The 19894-nt window shown below is 40.3% G+C and overlaps 1 protein-coding gene across 1 annotated transcript in view; it reads left to right on the forward strand.

The window, feature by feature from the left end:
• The first annotated feature begins 9352 nt into the window (after window positions 1–9352).
• The window catches only part of jph3 (junctophilin 3), a 65494-nt gene continuing 54952 nt past the window's right edge, over window positions 9353–19894 (forward strand). The window contains exon 1 of the mRNA XM_062961490.1: window positions 9353–10658. Coding sequence (XP_062817560.1) covers window positions 10277–10658 — 382 coding nt within the window. The 5' untranslated portion in view covers window positions 9353–10276. The remainder of the gene's footprint in view (window positions 10659–19894) is intronic.

Genomic DNA, 19894 nt, shown 5'->3' on the forward strand with positions numbered 1-19894 from the left:
CTTCCCTGTAATTAGGATTTTATTTTTATTTTATTTTTATTGTATGAATGTAGGGGCATAGATGAGGGGTTGTGCTGCCAAGTTTAGTGTTTCTGGGATGTGTAATTTTTTTGTTTTGTCCTAGGCTGAAATTTTATTACCTATATATATATATATATATATATATATATCTGTAATTCTAAGGTGCATCCTATTTCTAGAGATGGTTATATTATTTATTATTTTATTTATTTGAGACATTTATATCCCGCCCTTCTCAGGGACTCAGGGTGGTTTACAAGTATATATACGTACAATATATTATATTATATGATATATAACGCAATGGAGACTGATAGAATCCAGTTCAATACACTTAAACTGCATTATCTCTGAAGGGGATGAGCCTACCTATCTAGATGAAGTAGATCGGCTGCTCTTATGGTGTAGGCACAATAACTTGGTTCTTAACATCAATAAGACCAAGGAGCTCATAGTGGACTATAGGAAGAGCAGCCCTTGGTCATGAATGGAGACCAAGTGGAGCGGGTGGCCAATTCCAAGTTACTGGGTGTTACTGTTAAGGAGGATCTGACCTGGGGCAGCATTCATATGGTGAAGAGAGCCTGAGATTCCTAAGAAATCCCCAAAGGCCATCAATCCACAAGAGAGAGAGAGAGAGAGAGAGAGAGAGAGAGAGAGAGATAGATGGATGGGTAGATAGATGGATGGATGGGTTGGGAGATAGAGAGATAGAGAGATGAACATAAAGGTCAATAGATAGGTGGGTGGATGGATTAGTAGGTAGAAAGGTTGATAGATAAATAGGTAGATGGATGGATAGGTAGGTAGATAGGTAGGTAGAGAGATAGACAGACATAAAGGTCAATAGATCGATAGTAGGTAGATAGATTAGTAGGTAGAAAGGTTGATAGATAAATAGATGGATGAATGGATGGGTAGATGGATGGATGGATGGATGGGTTGGGAGATAGAGAGATAGACATAAAGGTCAATAGATAGATCAATAGGTGGGTAGGTGGATTAGTAGCTAGGTAGAAAAGTTGATAGATAAATAGATGGATGGATGGATGGATACATAAATGGATAGGTTGGTAGGTAGGTAGAGAGATAGACATAAAGGTCAACAGATAGATCAATAGTAGGTGGATGGATTAGTAGATGGGTAGAAAGGTTGATAGATAAATAGGTAGATGGATGGATGGGTAGATGGATGGGTTGGGAGATAGAGAGATAGACATAAAGGTCAATAGATAGATCAATAGGTGGGTGGATGGATTAGTAGATAGGTAGAAAGGTTGATAGATAAATAGGTAGATGGATGGATGGATGGATACATGGATGGATAGGTAGGTAGGTAGGTAGGTAGGTAGATAGACAGACATAAAGGTCAATAGATAGTTTGATAGTAGATGGGTGGATTAGTAGATAGGAAGAACGGTTGATAGATAAATAGGTGGATGGATGCATGGATACATGGATAGGTTGGTAGGTAGGTAGAGAGATAGACAGACATAAAGGTCAATAGATTGATCTATAGGTGTATGGATGGATTAGTAGATATGTAGAAAGGTTGATAGATAAATAGGTAGATGGATGGATGGATGGATGGATGGATTGATAGGTTGGTAGGTAGGTAGAGAGATAGACAGACAAAGGTCAATAGATAGATCGATAGTAGATGGGTGGATTAGTAGATAGGTAGAAATTGTGATAAATAGATAGATGAATGGATGGATGGATACATGGGTGGATAGGTTGGTAGGTAGGTAGGTAGGTAGAGAGATAGACATAAGGGTCAATAGATAGATCAATAGTAGATGGGTGGATTAGTAGATAGGTAGAAAGGTTGATAGATAAATAGATAAATAGATAGGTAGAAGCTTGGATAAGCAAATATATTGGATAATAAGGAGGGGTTAAGGAAAAGCCTATTAAACATCAAATTAGGTTATGATTTTACAAATGAAGCACCAAAACATCATGTTATACAACAAATTTGACAGAAAAAGCAGTTCAATATACAGTAATGTTGTGTTGTAATTACTGTATTTACGAATTTAGCACCAAAATATCACGATATATTGAAAACATTGACTACAAAAATGGCTTGGATAATCCAGAAACTTGGATAAGCGAGGCTTGGATAAGTGAGACTCTACTGTAATATAATACTATATGTAAATTTAATTTGTAAGCCGCTCTGAGTCCCCTTCGGGGTGAGAAGGGTGGCATATAAATGTAGCAAACAAACAAATAAATAAATAATTAAAAGGATACATAAGCACATTTACATTGAAGAATGTGAGGGCTCACAGTGAAGGCTGTTCAGCAGTGGAACTCTCTGCCCCGGACTGTGGTGGAGGCTCCTTCTTTGGAGGCTTTGAAGCAGAGGCTGGATGGCCATCTGTCGGGGGTGCTTTGAATGCGATTTCCTGCTTCTTGGCAGAATGGGGTTGGACTGGATGGCCCATGAGGTCTCTTCCAACTCTACTATTCTATGATTCTATGATTCTATGAAGACGAAAATAACGATTTAATCAGAGTTGAACAGTCATATCTTAAATTACAGCTTGATGTAAAGATTCAAAAACATTTAAACTACTGATGACTCAATTAATGTAATTTTATTGGTATCTTGGCTTATACTGGAGTCAATGTTTTCCCAGTTTTTTTGTCTTAAAATTAGGTGCCTCGGCTTATATTCGGGATGGCTTATACTCGAGTATATACGGTAATACAGTTCCAACCACTTTAAATGCTGTGGCTGAAAGCTATGGCATCCTGGGGTTTGTAGTTTAACAAGGCCTTTAGCCCCACCAAACTACACATCCCAGGATTGCAGAGCATTGAGCATGGCAGTTAAAGCGGTCTCAAACGGCATCCGTCCCACAGTCTTCTTGCTGCCGTTGAGCCTCTCCCTGTCTATGTGGAGACTAATGCTATTTATATCTGGCTCAAGGAGATCAGATTTGCCGTAATTGGCAGGATAAACAGGCGCACTCTGTGCAAACCAAGTTAATGGGATACGTAGGCTGTCCGGCAGATGCTCCACCCAACGGCACGGCCACTTTGCTGGCAACCCGTCCGTTCAAGGCTCCACCTGTCCGTCTTCTTCCGTTCTTTGGGTCTCTTCCTCCGATTCATGCCGACGGCAATGCCTTCGTCAAGAGTTAAGTGCCAAGCATTTCCTAAAGCTCTTAGCAAAATGGCATTACAGCCAAACACGTGCGTGAATTTCTCTTTCCAGTTAACCCAGGTCCTGACCTTTATTGACCCGAGACTTCCAGCCCAGATACTCCTGGGAAAAGGAGTATCATTGTGTCATGATCTCCAATCTTTGACATCTTTGACAAAGAACAGATGCCAGCCATAAAACGGGCCAGCCATAAAACCTCAATTACCCTCTGGTATGTGAGAGCCCCTATATAAATGGGCCAAAGAGAAGGTTCTGGTATTCTGTACAATAAAGCCTGTTGGAATCTAACAGTGTGTGTCTTGGTGCTTTTTCTGGTGGAAGACTGACCCACAGCACAACTGGGAGAAGAGAACCCATAGACCACACAGCTGTGGATAAGCCTGTAGCCACGGGGGAAGTTTAGGAGTTCACACCACGCTTGAAATGTTTCAGGTAAAAAAAAAATCTGTTTTACTCATGAATTTTTATTGGTTAACCAAATCCCCTGCCAAGTCTATGAGAAGCAAAAATTAGACTCCCCCCAGAACCAAAAGCACTATCTCGACCAAGTTTTGATCACTTTGTGCTTCCCACTTACGTAACCATGAAACCAACAGGAAACTGAAAGTTACTTGGGAAGGCCAAGAGCTCGAACACTGTTTCCATCCTAAATATCTTGGTGTTGTAAAACCATTTATCTCAAAAAGGAGTTCTGGCGCAGGAGGCAATGAGACAGAAAAGCCAGTCTCGCAAGAGTACAAAAGCAAAGTTTATTTTCACCATAGCTATGAGAAGGCGGGACAGCCGTACACCCCAAAAGGTTTGTACTTGCATGTGGCGTAGTAAACAAAGAATATATATCTCGGCTTATCTAAACTTGACCAATTACTGAGGGTCTTCTTCACCTCCCTTTCTCTTTGGCACAGAGTGGTGTCTGTGATCTCACTTGTTTACTCGAACTAGCTTCTGTCCTTGGAACTTTCTGGAGAAAGGTACCAGCTCAAAGGGGAGGTGAAGAAGACCCTCAGTAATTGGTCAACTTTAGATAAGCCAATATATATATTCTTTGTTCTTCACCTCCCCATCTCTTTGGCACAGAGTGGTGTCTGTGATCTCACTTGTTTACTTGAACTAGCTTCTGTCCTTGGAACTTTCTGGAGAAAGGTACCAGCTCAAAGAGAAAAGGAGGTGAAGAAGGGACTTTGGCCTTGGTTCTAATGGCTTCCTCTTGGGCTGCCAGGATCAGGCCCTCCGTCTCATTTTTCAAAGTCCCATTTGTGAGCCACAGTCATGTTTTTTCTTTGTTGTTATTATTATTATTGACACAACGACATAGTCTGACGCAGCAAACAAGATAGACATGCTGGATTTCGTATCACAAAATCACAAGTCGAACACTTCCCAAGCGTCTAGGGCTGTGTGATGTATTATTATTATTATTATTATTATTATTATTATTATTATTATTATTATTATTACTGACACAAAGACACAGTTTGACGCGAGATAGATATGCTGGATTTCGTATCACAAAATCACAAGTCGAACACTTCCCAAGCGTTTAGGGCTGTGTGATGTATTTTCGGATGATGCGCGCAGATAGCAGCAGGGTGGCCTTTTGCAGTTGGCAGATCGTAATTTGGTCAATGTCTATCTGAGATCTTTTGGCACGGCACCCAGTGTGCCCATCACCACCAGGACCACCTGCACTGGTTTCTGCCAGAGTCTTTGAAGTTCAATCTTGAGGTCCTGAGAGCGGCTGAGTTTTTCCTGTTGTTTTTTGTCAATGCGACTGTCACCTGGGATGGCGACATCAATGATCCAGACCTTTTTCTTTTCCACAACTGTGATGTCTGGTGTGTTGTGTTCCAGAACTTTGTCAGTCTGGTTTCGGAAGTCCTACAGTATCTTTGCGTGCTCATTTTCCAAGACTTTTGCAGGTTTGTGATCCCACCAGTTCTTTGCTGCTGGGAGGTGGTACTTGAGGCATAAGTTCCAATGAATCATTTGGGCCACGTAGTTGTGCCTCTGTTTGTAGTCTGTCTGTGCGATTTCCTTACAACAGCTGAGATATGATCCATGGTTTCGTCGGTTTCCTTGCACAGTCTGCATTTTGGGTCATCAGCTGATTTGTAATGAGAGTGTGAATAATCCAAATTTGGTTGAGATTGTGCAGTTCTGCAGGGACTCATAGACTTGGCATGAGGATTTGGTTAAGCAGTTAAAATGCAAGGGTAAACCGGGGTTTCCTGTAAATTTTGTGGTTGTGGTTTGAACCCCTAAACCGCCCCTTTGGCTACAGGCTTGCTTCATGGGTCAGCAACTGTGTCTCCATGTATCCTTTGCATTGAAGGCCAGGCCGCAGACCAAAGGATGGGTGCAACCTCCCAACACGCTGGATTTGGTTAACCAGTTAAAGTGCATGAGTAAACCAGGGTGTTATTTAATTTTTGGGGATGGTATGAACCCCTAAACCGCCCCTTTGGCTACAGGCTTGCTTCATGAATATATTGCACAAGATTTCTCTAGCCTAAAATGATACATTTTAATATCTTGGGTTTATGGTTCCCGTCCCCTTGACCAGGTCATGTAAGTGTTATTTATTGCTATAATTGTATCATTTTACTTTGCTTAATCATGTGTTATTATGTTGCTATGTAATGTTTGTGTTGTTTTTATGACTGGAAACTGCCCTGAATTCCATCTGGGAGATAGGGCGGTATATAAATAAAGTTTTATTATTATTATTATATTATTATTATGGGGCAGCAACTGTGTCTCCATATATCCTTTGCATTGAAGGCCAGGCCACAGACCAAAGGATGGGCGCAACCTCCCAACTCGCTGGATTGGGTTGACCAGTTAAAGTGCATGAGTAAACCAGGGTTTTCGTTAATTTTTGGGGATGGTTTGAACCCCTAAACCAGGGATCCCCAAACTAAGGCCCGGGGGCCGGATGTGGCCCTCCAAGGTCATTGACCTGGCCCCCGCCCTCTGTTTTAGACTTAGGCTCACCCAAAGTCTGAAATGACTTGAAGGCACACAACAACAACAATCGTAATTAACTTGGGCATAAGCAGGCCCTCATTTCCCAATGAATTCCGGATAGGTTTACAGTATGTTGGTTAAAATTGTTTTTATTTTTAAATATTATATTGTTCTTTCATTTACTAGTATTGTGCTATGGTAATAATATGATATATTGTGTATACATATAATATTGATAATAATATTATAATGTAATACAATATAATATTTATTTATTTATTACAGCATTTCTACCCCGCCCTTCTCACTCAATAGGGGACTCAGGGCGGTTAATAATAATAATAATACAATATAATAATATGGTATAATATAACAATATTAATTATATATTATATATTAAATGTATAGTATAGTACCAGATAGTAATATATAATGCTAATATTGTGCTATGCTAATAACATAATATATTGTATGTACATACAACTTGTAAACCACTCTGAGTCCCCTTCGGGGTTAGAGAGGGTGGGGTATAAATGTAGTAAATAAATAAATAAGTAAATAAATGTTGGGGTTTTTTGTTTTTGGGGTTTTTTGCATTACAATAAGACATGTGCAGTGTGCATAGGGATTTGTTCGTTTTTTTTTTTCAAATGATAATTTGGCCCTTCAGCAATCTGAGGTACCATGAACCAGTCCTCCACTTAAAAAGTTTGAGGATCCCTGCCCTAAACCATCCCTTTGGCTACAGGCTTACTTCATGGGGCAGCAACCGTGTCTCCATGTATCCTTTGCATTGAAGGCCAGGCCACAGAGCAAAGGACGAGTGCAACCTCCCAACTCGCTGGATTTGGTTAACCAGTTGAAGTGCATGAGTAAACCAGGGTGCTATTTAATTTTTGGGGATGGTTTGAACCCCTAAACCGCCCCTTTGGCTACAGGCTTGCTTCATGGGGCAGCAACTGTGGCCCGGGCTGTGGCGCAGGCTGGTGAGCAGTCAGCTGCAGCCAGCTGCAACAAATCACTCTGACCAAGAGGTCATGAGTTCGAGGCCAGCTCGGAGCTGCGTTTGTCTCTGTCTTTGTTCTATATGTGTAATGTGATCCGCCCTGAGTCCCCTTCGGGGTGAGAAAGAAGGGCGGAATATAAATACTGTAAATAAATAAACAAACAAATTATGTCTCCATGTATCCTTTGCATTGAAGGCCAGGCCACAGAGCAAAGGACGAGCGCAACCTCCCAATTCACTGGATTTGGTTGACCAGTTAAAGTGCATGAGTAAACCAGGGTTTTCATTAATTTTGGGGGATGGTTTGAACCCCTAAACTGTTCCTATGGCTATAGGCTTGCTTCATGGGTCAGCAATTGTGTCTCCATGTATCATTTGCGTTGAAGGCCAGGCCACAGACCAAAGGATGGGCGCAACCTCCCAACTCACTGGATTTGGTTAACCAGTTTGTTTATTTATTTATTTCGTGTCAAAAGCATTGCATAATAAATAAGTTAAAAAGTGGTAAAATAAAGGAATCACAAACAGCTAAATAGTTTTGGACCAAAAGCGGTCACTGGATTTGGTTAACCAGGTATGCAGTGTATTGTTTTGTTATCTGTATGAAGAAATTAATAATAATAATAATAATAATAATAATAATAATAATAATAATAATAATAAACATTGAAGCATTATAAATAAAGAAAAACCACTTCAAGTGCATGAGTAAACCAGGGTTTTCGTTAATTTTTGGGGATGGTTTGAACCCCTAAACCGTCCCTTTGGCTACAGGCTTGCTTCAAGGGGCAGTAGTTGTGTCTCCATGTATCCTTTGCATTGAAGGCCAGGCCACAGACCAAAGGATGGGCGAAACCTCCCAACTTGCTGGATTTGGTTAACCAGTTGAAGTGCATGAGTAAACCAGGGTGTTATTTAATTTTGGGGGATGGTTTGAACCCCCCTTTTTTGTGTGTCAGGAGCAACCTGAGTTGCTTCTGGAGTGAGAGAACTGGCTGTCTGCAATGACATTGCCCAGGGGACACCCGGATATTTTGATGTTTTTCCATCCTTGTGGGAGATGGAAATGTCCCCGCATGGAGCTGGAGCTTGTAGAGGGAGCTCATCCACGCTCTCCCCGGGTGGGATTCGCACCTCGCAGCTTTCAGGTCAGCAACCCAACCTTCAAGTCACGAGGCTTTTATCCCCTAGGCCACCGGAGGCTCCTAGGTAATGAGTGTGAATGATCCAAATTTGGTTGAGATTGTGCAGTTGTGGAGGGACTCATAGACTTGGCATGAGGATTTGGTTAAGCAGTTAAAATGCATGGGTAAACCGGCTATAGGCTTACTTCATGGGGCAGCAACCTCCCAACTCGCTGGATTTGGTTGACCAGTTAAAGTGCATGAGTAAACCAGGGTTTTCGTTAATTTTGGGGATGGTTTGAACCCCTAAACCGCCCCTTTGGCTACAGGCTTGCTTCATGGGGCAGCAACTGTGGCCCGGGCTGTGGCTCAGGCTGGTGAGCAGTCAGCTGCAGCCAGCTGCAACAAATCACTCTGACCAAGAGGTCATGAGTTCGAGGCCAGCTCGGAGCTGCGTTTGTCTTTGTCTTTGTTCTATGTTAAGGCATTGAATGTTTGCCTTATATGTGTAATGTGATCTGCCCTGAGTCCCCTTCGGGGTGAGAAAGAAGGGCGGAATATAAATACTGTAAATAAATAAACAAATTATGTCTCCATGTATCCTTTGCATTGAAGGCCAGGCCACAGAGCAAAGGACGAGCGCAACCTCCCAATTCACTGGATTTGGTTGACCAGTTAAAGTGCATGAGTAAACCAGGGTTTTCGTTAATTTTGGGGGATGGTTTGAACTCCTAAACCACCCCATGGCTGTAGGCTTGCTTCATGGGGCAGCAACTGTGTCTCCATGTATCCTTTGCATTGAAGGCCAGGCCACAGACCAACTCGCTGGCCCGTAGAGATGCAAGTCAAGAGATTCCTGCAAGCTGAGATTCCTTTTTCCTCTTGTATTGCTGGGAGGAGGCCTGTTTGGGCGGATGCTTTGGCCTCCTGTCCTCCAAGGAGGCTGCGCTCTGAGCGGTGCCTTGCGCAGCTCCTGTGCCTTTAAATCCAAGGAGCTTGCGCTGAGACACACACATACACGCACATCGCACATCGAGGGAGGGAGGGAGGGAGGCAGAGAGCGAGAGCTTGAGAGAGAGAAGAGCTGGGATCTGTTCCTCTTCATGAGCAAGATTGACATCTTTTTTGGGGAAGCGAGCGAGCCGGGGGATGCCAAGGGGCTGCGTGCCACCCACCCACCCGGCTTGGAGCTACCACAACCCATCCATCCTCCTCTTGCATCTGTCTCCCTTTCCCAGCCGCAGAAGGGGCCCAGCCCTTCTCCAAGGAGCCCCAAGATGTGCACGGGGAGTGAGTGAGTGAGGCGTGAGTGAGTGAGTGAGTGGTCAAGGCCTTCGTGGGTTGTGGGGTGAGGGTGGGTTGGGGGTCCCGTCTCGGCCGCCGTGCATGTATGTGTGCCAAGGTGTGTAGGTGTGCGGCGGTGTGCCGTGCGATGGCGGTGAGAGGGAGCGAATGTGCGTGAGATCGAGACAGTCACAGGCACTGCATTGCTGCTGTTACAGGAATCTCCCCAGAAAACACACTCACACTCGCTCTCTCTCTTGCACACACATACGCAAAACCACCGTCAAGATGCTGCTCAGGATGGGACGCGTTGATGCATTTCACCACCATCCAAACAGCAGCAGGTGGAGGTCACCAAAGGGGATCCTCTGAGACCTTCCTTTGCTTTGGGTCTTCGGTCAGTCTCGGCTCCTAAGGATCCTTCTTTCTCCTTCTCCTTCTTCTTCTTCTCCGTTGGTCGATGCTTTCCAAGGAGGCCCCTTTGCACCCAAGAAGGCCCAATTGGCAGCTTTCCATCCCAGATACAGCAGGAAGGCGCAAAGAATGTGCAAAGACCAAGAATTGATTCAATTTTGGTGCATTGTTTAAGGTGGTGTGCTCTTTTCTCGGTTTTTCGGGGGATTTTTCGTGCTTTGCTATTTTTCTGCTTTTTTGATTTTTCACCTTTCCGAGCATTTTGCAATCCGAGTTACATGCATGTCCAGTGGGGGAAGGTTTAATTTTGATGATGGAGGGTCCTACTGTGGCGGCTGGGAGGACGGCAAGGCGCACGGCCACGGAATATGCACCGGCCCCAAGGGCCAAGGCGAGTACGCGGGCTCCTGGAGCCACGGATTTGAGGTGCTGGGGGTCTACACCTGGCCCAGCGGGAACACCTACCAGGGCACCTGGGCCCAGGGCAAGCGCCACGGCATCGGCCTGGAGAGCAAAGGCAAGTGGGTGTACAAAGGCGAGTGGACGCACGGATTTAAGGGGCGCTACGGGGTGCGCGAGTGCACCGGCAACGGGGCCAAGTACGAAGGCACCTGGAGCAACGGCCTGCAGGATGGCTACGGGACGGAGACCTACTCCGACGGAGGTAAGCCACACAAGTCTAGGCTTGGGCTAGAGGACTCCCCAAACCAAGGCCCACATGCGGCCCATCCAAGCCATTTATCCAGCCATGGCGGCGGTGGCTACCTACCTCACCTGGCGCACACCTTACAAAGCTTTGCTTGTTTATAACGGCATTTTAATTATTATTTAATTATTAATTAATTAATTATTAAGGGGTGCTTTGCCAGTGCTTTGGGTGCACAAAGGCAGAAGCGGGTTGGGCTAAATGGCCCAAGGGGTCTCTTCCAATCTTCTTTATTGTTGTTGTTATTATTATTTTATGACACAGCAAACAAGATGGATATGCTGGATATGCCTTCCAAAGCTTTGCTTGTTTATAACGGCATTTTAATTATTATTTAATTAATTATTAATTATTTATTAAGGGGTGCTTTGACAGTGCTTTGGGTGCACAAAGGCAGAAGGAGGTTGGACTAAATAGCCCAAGGGGTCTCTTCCAACCCTCTTTATTATTATTATTATTATTATTATTATTATTATTATTATTATTATTATTAACATTGAGGCTGGGTGGCCATCTGTCAGGGGTGCTTTGCTTGTGCTTTTGGTGCATAAAGGCAGAAGGAGGTTGGACTAAATGGCCCAAGGGGTCTCTTCCAACCCTCTTTATTATTATTATTATTATTATTATTATTATTATTATTATTAACATTGAGGCTGGGTGGCCATCTGTCAGGGGTGCTTTGCTTGTGCTTTTGGTGCATAAAGGTAGAAGGAGTTGGACTAAATGGCCCAAGGCCATTTATTATTTTTATTGTGATTATGATAATTATTAACATTGAGGCTGTATTTGTTCCCGTTTGTTTGTTTTTATTTCAAAATAAGAGATGTGAAGTGTGAATAGGAATTTGTTTATAGTTTTTTTCCTGAACGGTCTGAGGGACCGTGAACTGGCCTCCAGTTTAAAAAGTTTGGGGACCCTTTCTTGAGACATTCTTGAGACCTTTCTTGAGACTTAAAAACAATTTATTTATTTACCAGCTGGTATGACTCTGCTGGAAATCCGTTCCAAAAGTCCGAGCCCTGGACAATAAGAATTCTAGTTTTTTATACATCCCTCTGTTCCAAGCATGCGTCGTCAGCTCTACATCACAGGGATAACTTTAGACCCTCTCAACATATGGTACATACATCAGTTCCTTTTAAAGCACTCTTATATTTATTTTATTTATTTCCAATATTTATATCCCGCCCGTCTCACCCAAATGGACTCAGGGTGGCTTACAACACTGGCACAATGAGATGCCTTTACAAAATCTCCTAAATACCCATAGATGTGCATATACATAGTCTAAATACCTATAGATATGCATATACATAGTCTAAATACCTATAGATATGCATATACATAGTCTAAATACCTATAGATATGCATATACATAGTCTAAATACCTATAGATATGCATATACATACATAGCCTAAATATCTATAGATATGCATATACATACATAGCCTAAATACCTATAGATATGCATATACATACATAGCCTAAATACCTATAGATATGCATATACATAGCCTAAATACTATAGATATGCATATACATACATAGCCTAAATACTATAGATATGCATATACATACATAGCCTAAATACTATAGATATGCATATACATACATAGCCTAAATATCTATAGATATTCATATACATATATAGCCTAAATACCCATAGATGTGTATATACATAGTCTAAATACCTATAGATATGCATGCCCACACATATCCTAAATACCTATAGATAAGTATATCTAAATATTTAAATTAAATTCTCATAGATATGTATATACATACATACATAACAGAGCCTAAAGACCCATAGATGTATATATACATACATAGTCTAAATACCTATAGATATGCACATACATATATAGCCTAAATACCCATAGATGTGTATATACATAGTCTAAATACCTATAGATATGCATGCACACACATAGCCTAAATACCCATAGATAAGTATATCTAAATATTTAAATTAAATACTTATAGATGTACATATATACATACATACATACATACATACAGAGCCTAAAGACCCATAGATGTATATATACATACATAGCCTAAATACCTATAGATATGCACATACATATCTATGGGTATTTAGGCTATGTATGTACATAAATATCTATAGTTATTTAGGCTATGTATGTATATACATATCTATGGGTATTTAGACTGTGTATGTATATGCATATCTATAGGTATTTAGACTATGTATGTATATATACATCTATGGATCTTTAGGCTCTGTTTGTATGTATGTATGTATATACATATCTATGAGAATTTAATTTAAATATTTAGATATACTTATCTATGGGTATTTAGGCTATGTGTGTGCATGCATATCTATAGGTATTTAGACTATGTATGTATATGCATATCTATAGGTATTTAGGCTATGTATGTATATGCATATCTATAGGTATTTAGGCTATGTATGTATATGCATATCTATAGGTATTTAGGCTATTTATGTATGTATGTATATACATATCTATGAGTATTTAGTATAAATATGTGTGTTGTATGTGTATGTGTGTTGTATGTATATCTATAGGTATTTAGGCTATGTATGTATATGCATATCTATAGGTATTTAGGCTATGTATGTATATGCATATCTATAGGTATTTAGGCTATATATGTATATGCATATCTATAGGTATTTAGGCTATGTATGTATGTATATACATATCTATGAGTATTTAGTATAAATATTCAGATACAGTATGTGTGTTGTATGTATATGCATATCTATAGGTATTTAGGCTATGTATGTATGTATATACATATCTATGAGTATTTAGTATAAATATTCAGATACAGTATGTATGTATGTGTGTGTGTATATATATATGTATTTAGTCTCTGTATGGCTAGATAGATAGACCATGTATGTTTACACATATCTATGGGTATATTTAGACTATGCATGTCTAGGGCTTGGCTGTTAGGAATTGTGGGAGTTGCAGTCCAAACACCTGGAGGGCTGAAGTGGTCCTATGCCTGGTGTAGATGCACTCATAGATGGGAAGAAGAAGACGATAACAAGGGAGATCAGGTGGAATGTGATTGATTTCCATAGCAAACTAAGGCATATGTATCTGTCTGCTGCAGAAAGGCAGAATATTTTGATGCCAAAAATCCACCCCGAGGCTCAGTCAGTCTGGACGTTCAGTGTCTTGCATCCAACGGTGATCCAGGCCTTGTGTGTTTGCTGCCTTGCTGTCCGTGTCGGCATCCATAATCCATTGCCTGCCGTGGATCACCTGACTGCCTTGTCGGTCGGGTCATTTCGGAAAGGAAAGCAGGAATCATAGAGTCATAGAAGCCACGCTCTGTCTGTCTGTCGCAAGGCCGCCTTAGACTTGTAGCATCAGCAACAACTGGGTTATGGTTGCATGGTGACGATTGAGACTCAGTCCCCACCCAGGCACTTTTGGAACCTTCTGCCTGATTAAAGCACATTGCAAATGTTCTTCTTTCCCATACAATTCTATTGCTGAGCTCGATGCCTTTGGAACTGATTGTCATCCATGGAGGGTTCTTCAGTGTGAGGTTTGCTTGCTTCCTTGCATTCAGGATAAGCCTTGCCTTATCCTGGGCCTCCTTGCAAGATCCCTGCAGCTAGATCCAAACATACGATTTTAAGGCTCGGGAGATGCATCCAAAGCATGCCCGTCCACATATATCATTCCCCTCCCTCTTAAATATAAGATTAAATGTATAGGGCCTTTGTCTTTGAGCAGATGCATACAATTTTTCAAAACAAGAAGGGGAAGGCAAAAGAGGTGGATGGGGGAAACATAGCACTCCTTTCCTAAAATCTTGGAATTAATATAGAATGTATGGATGTCCGCCGTCAAGTTGCCTGTCATTGTATGGTGGTGTTATGAATGTCATAGTGTTTTCTTAGGGAAGGAATGCTGTTTTCTTCTGAAATAGAATCTATGACACCTGGTTATTGATTGGCACCTGGTATTTAGGCTCTATATATGTGTGTGTACGTGTGTGTGTGTGTGTGTGTGTGTGTGTGTGTGTGTGTGTGAATACTCAAGTATAAGCCTAGTTTTTTCAGCCCTTTTTTAAGACTGAAAAAGCCTCCCTCGGCTTATACTCGGGTGAGGGTTCTGATTGGCTTATATTTGGGTCAGCTTATACTCGAGAATATATGGTACATTTATTATTTTTCTCTATTATTATTGGTATTACTACATTTATTATTTTTCTCTATTATTGTTGCTACTTTTACATTTATTTTACTCTATTTTTATTATTATTAATAATACAGTATTTGGGTCAGTTTATACTCAAGAATATATGGTACATTTATTATTTTTCTCTATTATTATTGGTATTACTACATTTATTATTTTTCTCTATTATTGTTGCTACTATTACATTTATTTTACTCTATTTTTTTTATTATTATTATTATTAATAATACATTTATTATTTCACTCTGATCTTATTATTATTATTGCATTTATTATTTTATTCTATTTATTATTACATGTATTATTTTCCTGTATTTATTATTATTATTATTATTATTATTATTATTACATATATTATTTTACTCTATTATTATTAAAAGGATACATAAGCACATTGACATTGAAGAAGATGAGAATAATGATTTAATCATAGTTGGACAGTCTTATCTTAAATTTGAGCTTTATGTAAATACTCAAAAACATTTAACCTACTGATGCCTCAATTAATGTAATTGGTATTGGTATCTATTTTTATTTCTGAAATTTTCCGCTCTCGGCTTATACTGGAGTCAATGTTTTCCCAGTTTTTTTGTGGTAAAATTAGGTGCCTTGACTTATATTCGGGTCGGCTTATACTCAAGTATATACGGTATTTAGACTATGTATATATGTGTGTGTGTGTATCGTTATTTAGGCTGTGTATGTATATACATATCTATGGGTATTCAGGCCAGGTATATGCATATCTATAGGAATTTAGGTCTTGTATGCATATACATATCTATAGGTATTTAGGCTATGTATATACATATACAAAAGTATGATATTTAGGCTGTGTATGTATATACATATCTATGGGTATTCAGGCTAGGTATATGCATATCTATAGGAATTTAGGTCTTGTATGCATATACATATCTATAGGTATTTAGGCTATGTATATACATATACATCTGTATGATATTTAGGCTGTGTATGTATATACATATCTATGGGTATTTAGGCTCTGCATGTTTGTGTTTGTGTGTATATATATATATACTGTATATGGATATTAAGGCTATGTGTGTATGCACATACATATCAATGGGTATTTGGCTCTGTGTGTATGTATATACATATCTATGGGTATTTAGACTATGTAAATACACATCTATAGGTATTTGGCTCTGTATGTATGTATAGACCTATGAATATTTAGACTATGGGTATTTAGGCTGTGAATTTTTTTAGGTGCTGTTTATGTTTCATTCTATTTTAATGTTTGTATATTTTGAATTGTATACGAATGCTTTAACATCAAGCCACTTTGGGTCCCCTCAGCGAGATAAAGCGGAGTATAAATACATATAATAATAATAATAATAATAATAATAATAATAATAATAATAATAATAATAACTACTACTACTACTACTACTACGGCTTGCGGGAATCGGGCCCCTGAGTCGCCCTAATCCCTCCCCCCCCCCCGGGGTTATTAGCCGCATCACTTCCTCCTGATGCATGACAATTGCCTGCCACATGCTCTTCCGTGAAAAATCATCCATCCTATAAGCAGATCGCTCCTTTAAAATAGCCAGTTTAGGGAAGCTTATGTGTGCTTTAGAGCCAAATCTCCCGCTTCCTGAGAAGGGAAAGAGGCCAGCGAGAGACCACGGTTCATCTCGCCATCTGTCCCTATATACTGCTCTAGCATTTATCTATCTATCCATCCATCCATCCATCCCATCATCTATCCCATTTATCCCATCTACCCATCTATATATCCCATCATCAATCCCATCTATCCCATCTATTCCATGTATCCCATGTATCCCATCTATCCATATACTAATCTATCCCATCATCCGTCTCATCATCTACCCCATCTATCCATCTATCCCATCTATCCCATCATCTATCCATCTATTCCATGTATCCCATGTATCCATCTATCCATCTACACATCTATCCCATCATCTATCCATCTATCCCATCATCTTTCCCATCTATTTATCTATCTATCTATCTATCTATCTATCTATCTATCTATCTATCTATCTATCCCATCTACCCCATCTGTTCCATGTATCTCATCTATCCCATCTATCCATCTATCCCATCTATCCATCTATCCCATCTATCCATCTATCCCATCATCTATCCATCTATTCCATGTATCCCATGTATCCATCTATCCATCTACACATCTATCCCATCATCTATCCATCTATCCCATCATCTTTCCCATCTATCTATCTATCTATCTATCTATCTATCTATCTATCTATCTATCCCATCTACCCCATCTGTTCCATGTATCTCATCTATCCCATCTATCCATCTATCCCATCTATTCCATGTATCCCATGTATCCCATCTATCCATATACTAATCTCCCATCATCTGTCTCATCATCTACCCCATCTGTTCCATGTATCTCATCTATCCCATCTATCCCATCTATTCCATGTATCCCATGTATCCCATGTATCCATCTATCCATCTACACATCTATCCCATCATCTATCCATCTATCCCATCATCTTTCCCATCCATCTATCTATCCATCCATCCATCCATCCATCCATCCATCCATCTATCTATCTATCTATCTATCTATCTATCTATCTATCTATCCCATCTACCCCATCTGTTCCATGTATCTCATCTATCCCATCTATCCCATCTATCCATCTACACATCTATCCCATCATCTATCCATCTATCCCATCATCTTTCCCATCTATCTATCTATCTATCTATCTATCTATCTATCTATCTATCTATCTATCTATCTATCTATCCCATCTACCCCATCTATTCCATGTATCCCATCTATCCATCTATCCATCCATCCACCCATTCTGGCATCTGTCTGTCTGTCTATATGTCTGTCTATCTATCTATCTATCTATCTATCTATCTATCTATCTATCTATCTATCTATCCATCTATCCATCCATCTATCTATCCATCAATCCATCCCATCATCTATCCCATTTATCTCATCTATCAATCTATCCCATCATCGTTCCCATCTTTCCATCTATCCCATCATCTATCCCATCATCTATTCCATCTATCCCATCTATTCATCTATCCATCTATCCCATCTATCCGTCTATCCATCCATCCACCCATCAACCCATTCTGGCATTTGTCTGTCTGTCTGTTTATATGTCTGTCTGTCTATCTAGCTATCCATCCATCTATCTATCCATCAATCCATCCCTTCATCTATCCCATTTAGCCCATCTATCCATCTATCACATCATCTATCCCATCTATTCCATCTATCCCATCTATTCATCTATCCATCTATCCCATCTATCCATCTATCCATCCATCCACCCATCAACCTATTCTGGCATCTGTCTGTCTGTCTATCTAGCTATCTATCTAGCTATTTATCGAGCTATCCAGCCATCTATCTATCCATCAATCCATCTCATCATCTATCCCATTAATCCCATCTATCCAATCTACCCCATCTATCCATCTATCCCATCATCTATCCATCTATTCCATGTATCCCATGTATCCATCTATCCATCTACACATCTATCCCATCATCTATCCATCTATCCCATCATCTTTCCCATCTATCTATCTATCTATCTATCTATCTATCTATCTATCTATCTATCCCATCTACCCCATCTATTCCATGTATCCCATCTATCCGTCTATCCATCTATCCACCCATTCTGGCATCTGTCTGTCTGTCTATATGTCTGTCTGTCTATCTATCTATCTATCTATCTATCTATCTATCTATCTATCTATCTATCCATCTATCCATCCATCTATCTATCCATCAATCCATCCCATCATCTATCCCATTTATCTCATCTATCCATCTATCCCATCATCTATCCCATCATCTATTCCATCTATCCCATCTATTCATCTATCCATCTATCCCATCTATCCGTCTATCCATCCATCCACCCATCAACCCATTCTGGCATCTGTCTGTCTGTCTGTTTATATGTCTGTCTATCTATCTAGCTATCCATCCATCTATCTATCCATCAATCCATCCCTTCATCTATCCCATTTAGCCCATCTATCCATCTATCACATCATCTATCCCATCTATTCCATGTATCCCATCTATTCATCTATCCATCTATCCCATCTATCCATCTATCCATCCATCCACCCATCAACCTATTCTGGCATCTGTCTGTCTGTCTGTCTGTCTGTCTGTCTGTCTATCTATCTAGCTATTTATCGAGCTATCCATCCATCTATCTATCCATCAATCCATCTCATCATCTATCCCATTAATCCCATCTATCCAATCTACCCATCTATCCATCTGTCCCATCATCTATCCCATCTATCCATGTATCCCATCTATCTCATCTATCCCATCCATCCATCCACCCACCCTTCCACCCATTCTAGCATCTGTCTGTCTGTCTATCTTTCTATTTGTTATTAGATATGTCCAATGTATTGTTGAAGGCTTTCATGGCTGGAATCATCGGGCTGTATGGCCACGTTCCAGAAGCATTCTATCCTGACGTTTCACACACATCTGCCGTCAACAATACATTGAACAGGGAGAAACTGTTCCAAGATACAAGGAAATTGGAAAAACTAAGGACTTTCTTTCTACGCTGCAGAGAATATAAACTCCCCTTGCCTAGTTTCCAACAGACCTCACAGCCTCTGAGGATGCCTGGGCAAAACGTCAGGAGAGAATGCTTCCAGAACATGGCCAGACAGCCTGATAGATCCACGGCAACCCAAATCATATATGATTTATCTTATTTTTAGTTATCGAATCCCATCATAGTCGTCTTCTTTTGGTTTTTCACAAAGTCTACAAAAGGTTTCGTTCCTTCTTGTAGTTTCTGCGATTCCTATACTTAAAAGTGCAGAAGGATCGAAATGCTCAGATGTGTAAGGCAATGGCCGTGAAAGCAATAGGGAGAGACGAAGGAAGAAGAACTAGATGGGGAATGTTCATTTCTAGG

The sequence above is a fragment of the Anolis carolinensis genome, unplaced genomic scaffold (assembly GCF_035594765.1).
Source record: "Anolis carolinensis isolate JA03-04 unplaced genomic scaffold, rAnoCar3.1.pri scaffold_9, whole genome shotgun sequence".
NCBI classification, from domain to species: Eukaryota; Metazoa; Chordata; class Lepidosauria; order Squamata; family Dactyloidae; genus Anolis; species Anolis carolinensis.